This window comes from Formica exsecta, unplaced genomic scaffold (genome assembly GCF_003651465.1).
Source record: "Formica exsecta isolate Colony F162 unplaced genomic scaffold, ASM365146v1 scaffold72, whole genome shotgun sequence".
Lineage (NCBI taxonomy): Eukaryota > Metazoa > Arthropoda > Insecta > Hymenoptera > Formicidae > Formica > Formica exsecta.
The window spans coordinates 1439457-1447072 of record NW_021853485.1 but is presented as its reverse complement, the minus strand read 5'-3'; the positions used below and the strand labels follow the sequence as shown (position 1 = coordinate 1447072).

Sequence of the window (7616 nt, the reverse complement as noted above, 5' to 3'; positions counted from 1 at the left end):
TTAACTCAAACACAGACATCGCATTACATCGATCGTTGGAAATCTGTATCGTTCTGTAGAAAAGAAAAGAAAAAGTCATGTTTAAACGTGACACGAAGGTCAATGTCGTGCAATAAAAATTCTTTCGACTTCCTGTCGATCAACTTGAATCTCTGCCAATGTGAAAAGAAATGGAAATCGATATGTATAGCAGTACTAAATATTGATTCCAATAATGTTCATGACATTCAAAATTTGTCAGACAGTATTTTTAAATTATGCACGATCACAAAACTTTTATTAAATTACAGAAGTTTTTACATATTAACATTTGTTTTGCTTAATAATTTTTGTTTTATGTGTCCGCCGAATTTAATTCGAGGCCAACACTCTCAGGATCTAATGTAGATTTCTTGAATCTCTTTGTTGAACTCTCTGAAAAAGAGAATTTTTCCTCAGAATCATAAAACTTTCTATCGCATATCAATAAGCGAATTGATTTATTACAATATTTATTAAAGTACAATAAACATAAGAAATAAGTTACCTTGGTAGAAACGTTTCGCAGTACGTTTTCTAATTTCTTCGATACCTTCCTCTGCCTGTGCCCATTCAAGCACTAGCCTTCGACCGTACAAGTGAGTACTTTGACATAGTGCTTTAAACGCTTTCTGCAAAAAAATGTGAATTGAAATTAGCAAAAAAATCAAACACAGTTTTTTTCTATTATACACATCTTTAAATAAGTTAATCTTTCATCATACAAGGCATATCCGATTTATTTAAATAATTAAATTCTACAAGTATAGATACTATAAGTAATTACCTTTGCGTCTGTCTTTGTGTAATACTCGACAAAGGCAAATCCTCTGTGCTTCTCAGCGCCGACCAATTTCTTTGGCAATCGTACAGCCTTCAATTCACCATACGATCTGCAAAATTACAATTAACAAAATTATATTCTACGTTACATATAAATATTTCGGCATAATATATATACAATGTACATACTTGAATAATTCCGTTATTTCCTGGAGAGTTGCTTGGAAGGGTACATTACGTACCAAAATTTTAGAACCAGTTTGTTCGGTAATTTTAGACTTCTTCTTCGCTGTTTTGACATCGGATCTAAGAAGTAGTTTCATAATTATTAAGATTTCCTGGCATTTGATAAGACAGATTAAAATATTAGTGTTCTTATTACATTAAAGTTCTCTCAGATCGCTTCAATTCCAAACTCTTCCCATCAAGTACTGACATCTGTAACGTTTTCAACGCACGATCCGCGTCGTGTTTTCTCTTGTATCTCACAAACCCATATCCCATAGATAGCTTGTTAGCCGGATTTTCGGGATCTTTCTTAGTGGCTATTGTGATGTAATGAAGAGGACCGCATTTACCAAAGTACTGAAAGCATGAAAATACATTACCACATTTATGCGCAAGAAAAACTAACAACAAACTATAAATATAACTATTTTAATTACTTACATCTTTCAACTGTTCTTCTGTAGTTGAGAAATTGATATTTTTTACAAAAAGTGTAGTGTCTGGTTCAGGCGGCTCATCATCCTCCTTTGTATGCATATTCTCATTTTCTTTAGATTCTTCTGTCATTACTTCTTTTTTAGCTTTCTTTGCTGAATCTGTCGATTCTTTTCTTTTGTCTGTATTACTTTTAGCCATGTCAGTCTCAGATGCAGGTCTGATGAAACTGTTATCTGGTGCCCATTCCAGATATAACGGTAGATGCTTATATTTTTTATAAGCTAATGCGTGGAAAGCTTTGCGTGCTTCGGATGGTTCTAGAAATTCGATCAGTGCTGTTATACCCGCCGGTGGCATTACGATACGCGCCAATTCCCCGTACTTGGCAAACATTTCTCGGAATTCCTTCGATTCTGTTTTAGCCGGTAAATTTTTCACTAAGATTACAGTGGTCGATCTCTTCTTTGGTGCTTGATTGAAAGCGTCCAGACACACGCCATTTTCTTCTAAAAAAGCTCTTGTATCTTGTGCCAATTGCGTCTCTCCTAGTGCCAATTTGACCGCGGCGCTCATTCCATTAGATCCGTCTTCTAATAACTTCTCCTTCGTCGTGTTATAGCGACTCGCGATAGCGTCCGCTACGGCATTCTGTCCAAGAAACAGCGTATTCCAATTATGTGATGAACCTGCCGTTGCCTTATTCTGCAGCTCCTTCTTTTGTTTATAAGTTAAATTTTCCATATCGATGTCTTCCAAGGAAGTTTTCGTCTTCCCGGGAAGAATATGTAACATTCTACCATCTAGTACAGAACCATCCAGTTCATTGTAAGCCTTTATAGCATGTTCCGGCATCAAGAAGGTTATCGTGCCAAATCCTTTTGGTGTCCTAGTCACTCTATCCACAGGTAAATTCACTTCAGATAAAGGGCCATATTTTTCAAACAATTTTCTTATATCGTCTTCTGTAACTGTATATGTCAGATTTCTGATAAATATTCTTCCAGATTCCGCTATATTCTCTTCATTCTTCAAAGCATCTTCTTGTTTTTTCCATTTAATTTTGGCTTCATTATTTGAATTTCCGTTAGATTCAATTGCTTCTTTTCGCTCATATTTAGATACAAATATCTGCTTTCCTTCTGCATAAATTTGAAACATATAAAGAAAAATATTGATAAAATGTTTATTACATATATGCTATGATTTCATAATTAATATTGATTTTTACCTAGGAAACTCTTATTTTTCATAAGAGCTTTCTTCATGGCCTGCTCCGTTTTGAAACCTACATAAGCAATACCTTTAATTTTAGGTGGAATTCGTATAGATGCAACTTTTATAGGACGAAAAAATTGTTTAATATGCTTTTTTACATGTTTGTATGCAAGTCCTCGTAATTTTACAGTGAAGAATGTGATTGGACCATGTTTTGGCACATTGTTGATCACAGATTTTTCTTCACTTTTTACATTCTGTTGCTTTTTCTTTAATGCCTCTATATACTAGAATTTAAAAACTTTATTAATAGTATATATAACATTAGTATCAACACAAATACATACATTATATTCAATGAAAATCACATTATCATACATACCTCTAAATCTGATATAACTTTATTCGCAATTTTTTCTTCTTCTTTATTTTTCTCATCTTCCTTTTTATCTTTACTTTCCTTAGATTCATCATCTTTATCATCATTAGACTCATCATCATCATCATCAGACTTCTCTTTTTCAGTGTATGTTTCCATAGATATATCAATATCATTTTTCCAAGCTGTTTTACCAGTATGTGTTTCAAGAAATTCCACGAATAAAGGATCATCCTTATACTAAAAATTTTAAGTCATAATTTAATAAACCATAATAATTTTCTTAACTAAAATAGAAAACACTTAAACTAGAGTTACTAAACATAAAGAGATTAGAAAAATTTATTATACCTTTTCAAGTGCTTTCTTAATTTCATCATTATTTTCTTTGTCTGCATTCTTTTTTTTCTTCTTTTTATCACTTTTACTTTCTTTTATATTATCCTTTTTTGTAGAATCTGTCAATGTTTCCTGTGATTTATCATCAAGAGATTTATTAATCTTTTTATAAGAGCTATCATTTGCATATTTGCTCCATGATCTTGGTTTGGAGGAATCACCTAAAATATATCACTTTAAAATCCACAAAAATCTCATAGTTTATTATGCTAACACAATTATCTTTGATTACATACCTAAACCTGCACACTGCTCAACAAATATTTTACATGTGTCGATATATGTTTGATCAAAAAAGGACTGTGCCAGTTTCGCTTGCTCCTCTGTCTTGTATCCGATAAATGCAAATCGTCGAAACTTTCCATCTTCCGTATACTTCAACTGGACATCAGTCACAATACCCTTTTGACTAAATAATTCTTTCAGTTTAGTGTCTGTCACCTGCGTGCACCAAATAAAAAATTGAGATACATATACGAAATGCCCACTTCATCAATAAAGTTTTATGTACATATATGTACATGCGGGTATCTCTTGTATATTGTATATTTATAAAAAAAAATAAGTATATATTATAAACGTTAGATATTAATGAGTTCTACATACGCTTTTCGGCAAATTTTTCACTACTAAACGCGACATCTTATTTAATAAATTCTCGAACGATGCATTCGATTCGACCACGTGTCGCGTATCAACGAAAAGCCTGAGAAACGTCACGAGTCACATAAAAACATGAACAACCGAAACTGTGCACATTAGAGAGGGAACGCAATACTATCAAAGAAGTGTCACCAGATTGTCCACGTGATCAATTAACATAGTATCTTTTGATTGGTTGTCTAGTGGAAAAACTCCAAGCACCGATCGCTGTGAGTGGCTACGGTCAATCGCAACGTCATGGTGAATAGATGACACTTCCAGCAAATACGATGCCGTTTTATTGGCTGACCTGCTTACGCGCATTCGTATTCGAGTTCATTATCTCAGTCGCAGTCATGATGTTACTCGCGGATCAACTATCGCGGTCTGTGGCCTGTGGCGTCGACGGAAGTTTTGTTTGTCCATCTCTCGCGCCTGTTTATAAGCGATTTTGTGATTCAGTGAAAAACTGTGTGGATTCCCGACGATGAGCGCCGAGGAAGAAGTATTGCGCATACAGAAGAAGCTCAACAAAATGTCGAGCGGTGACGGGACGGTGAGTAAGTGAGTAAAATAAAGATCGCATCGTATATTCGGCCCCGAGCGCGCGTAAGGCGAGCTTCCTGAAGGAAGGCGCTGCATTTTTTTCAACGTCGATGTCGAGTACTCGCTGCGTTATCAGTTATCAGTGTTCACCGCGAATGACCGAAAGCTGCGCAAAACTATATTATCGCGATATATTTATTATCTTCTCAAAATAAAGTTTATACATTTACTAATACATTTACTATACATTACAGTCAGTATATCAAACGTTATACACAGTGTATACAGTATCACACAGAAGATTCATCCTATTTATCTACTGCATTAGAAAAATACAGTATTTAACGGATCTCGAGTTTTAACATTTGGAATTTTACATCTTACATAGTTGTATAGCTTTCAATGTTTGTTATCATTGCCAAACTATATCTGTTGTAAATAGACTTTTAAACTGTTTTGCTGTTTTTTCTACAAATATCTGAGGAGCAGAAACAAAGTAAAATATTAATATATATAAATATTGATGATATCGCATAAAATCAATATATTATTATTAAAATAAGGATATTAGAAAATGTTTTTGAGCATGCAATATAATTGCTTTAATCAGGGCCAGGAACAAGCTTTGGAATTGCTCAAGATACTTCAAAAATTACCCGTCAATTTGGAACTCTTGACCAAAACACGCATTGGAATGACTGTGAATGCCTTGAGGAAGTCAAGCAGAGATGAAGAAGTTATTTCTTTATCAAAAACTCTTATTAAAAATTGGAAGAAGTTCTTATCTGGTATGTGTGTAATATATAATTGATTTTAATATATATGTAAGTTATTAAGAAATATTATTTATATGATATAGGATCCAAAGAAAAGGATTCTACTTCATCAAGTAGTTCAAAGAAGAAGGATGAAAAATCAGATAAGGGAAAGGAAGAGAACGATCAGAAAAAGGAAAAGGATATGACAGATGCCGCTGATGTCAAAGTGAAGGAAGAGAAGCCAAGCAAAGACATGCAGAGGAAACAGGCGTCTTTCCCTGCTCCTACCACGACAGATGCGGTCAGATTAAAATGCAGAGAACTTTTAGTAACAGCTTTACGCGTAGATGGGAAAGTCATTGATGGTTGCGCCAGTCCAGAAGAGTTAGCGGAAGAATTGGAGGAGGCGATCTATGCGGAATTCAAAAATACTGATAACAGATACAAAAATAGGGTAATTAAATATCTTATTATTTTGCATACAGAATTGTTTTTCTTCCCCTTCATGTATACATGCAAAAATATTTACATTAATTGTATTGATATAACAACAATTTTATCCATTCGCTTGCAGGTACGTAGCAGAGTCGCCAATTTGCGCGACATGAAAAATCCCAATTTACGAACGAATTTTCTTGTGGGCGCAATTACGCCCTCTCGACTTGCGGTAATGACAGCGGAGGAAATGGCAAGCGATGAAATTAAGCAACTGCGTGAACAATTCAAGAAAGAGGCCATCAATGACGCGCAACTTGCCACTGTGCAAGGAACTAAGACCGATTTGCTCAAATGCGGCAAATGCAAGAAGCGTAACTGCACGTATAATCAGGTGCAGACACGCTCAGCTGACGAACCGATGACCACCTTCGTGTTGTGTAACGAATGCGGAAATCGATGGAAGTTCTGCTAAACTCAGGTCCGATAATTGTTTCTCGACGCTATCGTCACGCGACGAAATAAATTTTTCAATCATCATCTAGAATACAAGACGATACAAGACGAGTCGATTAATTATTATGAAAATGTATATGTAGATCTTCATGAAATTTGTCATAAAAAGAACTTTTGTTTATTAATTATACATATAACTTTTAGAGCATATAAATTTTTTATTGCATATATCAAATATTGTTGGTTTTTCTTCATAAAAAATATATTTCTCACTTGATTTATTCTCTCCAAATTCTCTATATTTTAAGAATTATACATAAATTCTATTTTATTGTTTTTTGCCTTGATAACTTATAGATTATCTGTGTGTGTGTGTTGATTGCGATAATTTATTTTAATTGAAGATCTACACAACTGTGCTAAACGATAGTGAACGACAGATTGTACATTGATCCATTGATTATAGTGACATTTTCCTTGAAGAGAATCAATTTCCATACCACTCTGTACATATTGAAATCGATTTATTAGATTTTAGCTTTGCTTAAGAGTTCAAAATTTTTGAAGATTGTTTCAAACCTCTTCAAAAAGTGTGGGAATCTATATATATATATATATATATATATACTTATTTAAAATACGTAAACAGCATTTTAATTAAAGCCTTTTTATTCCAATTGCGATTCATGCTACGCGATACTGACTGTTGTCACTTCATTAAAAGTTTTCACTTAAGTGCATGATCATGTGGTATAAATCATTTTGTCACTGTGCTGTATGAATAATGTCAGATAATGTCTACAAGAGCTATGAATTGCGTCTGTATCTTTAAAATATACAGATATGTATATCGTATGAAAGATTTGTTCAAACTTTCTGTGATTACCTCTCTGCTTATAATATTCTGCACTTATTTTCTGTAAATAATTTTGTGGTTGACTGAATTTTCGTAATTATGGAAATTTGTAAGTTGCATCGTCATGTATTAATAAAAATTGCTTAGCTAATTTTCTCAAGCCGCGTCGAATGTTGCACTTCTACAAAAGACATTCCAGATATTCCATATATGTATATACATACATATATATATATACACGCATGTATGTATATGTACATATGTATAAATCTCTGAGAGATTTTTGAGTGCTAACTTTTTAAGGAAGCATTTTTCGACACATGTTTATAGGAAACTTTTTGTTCGGTATTAAATTATCTTTCAAATGAGATCAAAGTGATTGTAGTTCGCTCCATAGGTTTTGAGATAAACCAGTTAATAACCAATTTCAAATGTACCGAAAAGTGTTTTTTCGGCTATTAAC

At 33.6% G+C, this 7616-nt stretch overlaps 2 protein-coding genes across 4 annotated transcripts; one reads left to right on the top strand and one right to left on the bottom strand.

Annotated features, from left to right (window-relative positions):
* Positions 1–247: 247 nt before the first annotated feature.
* Positions 248–4222, bottom strand: LOC115243460 (probable RNA-binding protein 19). Its single transcript, XM_029820504.1, has 11 exons — positions 4067–4222; positions 3697–3901; positions 3413–3621; positions 3065–3301; positions 2696–2969; positions 1471–2606; positions 1184–1386; positions 991–1107; positions 806–911; positions 527–650; positions 248–414 (listed from the first exon to the last, which is right to left on the bottom strand). The coding sequence occupies exons 1-11, from the start codon at positions 4100–4102 to the stop codon at positions 335–337; spliced, it is 2727 nt and encodes a 908-aa protein (XP_029676364.1). The 5' UTR covers positions 4103–4222; the 3' UTR covers positions 248–334.
* Positions 4223–4432: 210 nt separating this feature from the next.
* LOC115243461 (transcription elongation factor S-II-like) lies at positions 4433–7313 on the top strand. 3 transcript variants are annotated; one of them, XM_029820506.1, is made up of 5 exons: positions 4443–4666; positions 5138–5144; positions 5259–5436; positions 5508–5860; positions 5981–7313. In XM_029820506.1, exons 1-5 carry the CDS (start codon positions 4590–4592, stop codon positions 6314–6316), a joined length of 951 nt encoding a protein of 316 aa, XP_029676366.1. In that variant the 5' UTR covers positions 4443–4589; the 3' UTR covers positions 6317–7313. The 3 variants fall into 3 exon arrangements, with proteins under 3 accessions (XP_029676367.1, XP_029676366.1, XP_029676368.1); XM_029820507.1 differs by lacking the exon at positions 5138–5144 and having other exon boundaries at positions 4433–4658; XM_029820508.1 differs by lacking the exon at positions 5138–5144 and having other exon boundaries at positions 4530–4666.
* The last annotated feature ends 303 nt before the right edge of the window (positions 7314–7616 follow it).

What these genes read in the sequence shown, in the direction of transcription:
- LOC115243461 (XM_029820506.1), top strand. Translation starts at nt 4,590, where the DNA reads ATGAGCGCCGAGGAAGAAGTATTGCGCATACAGAAGAAGCTCAACAAA. An exon ending in TTGGAAGAAGTTCTTATCTG is followed by an intron (nt 5,437 to 5,507) that starts GTATGTGTGTAA and finishes TATATGATATAG; the next exon opens with GATCCAAAGAAAAGGATTCT. An exon ending in ATAACAGATACAAAAATAGG is followed by an intron (nt 5,861 to 5,980) that starts GTAATTAAATAT and finishes ATTCGCTTGCAG; the next exon opens with GTACGTAGCAGAGTCGCCAA.
- LOC115243460 (XM_029820504.1), bottom strand. Translation starts at nt 4,102, where the DNA reads ATGTCGCGTTTAGTAGTGAAAAATTTGCCGAAAAGC. An exon ending in TTAAGAAAGCACTTGAAAAG is followed by an intron (nt 3,302 to 3,412) that starts GTATAATAAATT and finishes TAAAATTTTTAG; the next exon opens with TATAAGGATGATCCTTTATT. An exon ending in GAAATAACGGAATTATTCAA is followed by an intron (nt 912 to 990) that starts GTATGTACATTG and finishes GTAATTTTGCAG; the next exon opens with ATCGTATGGTGAATTGAAGG.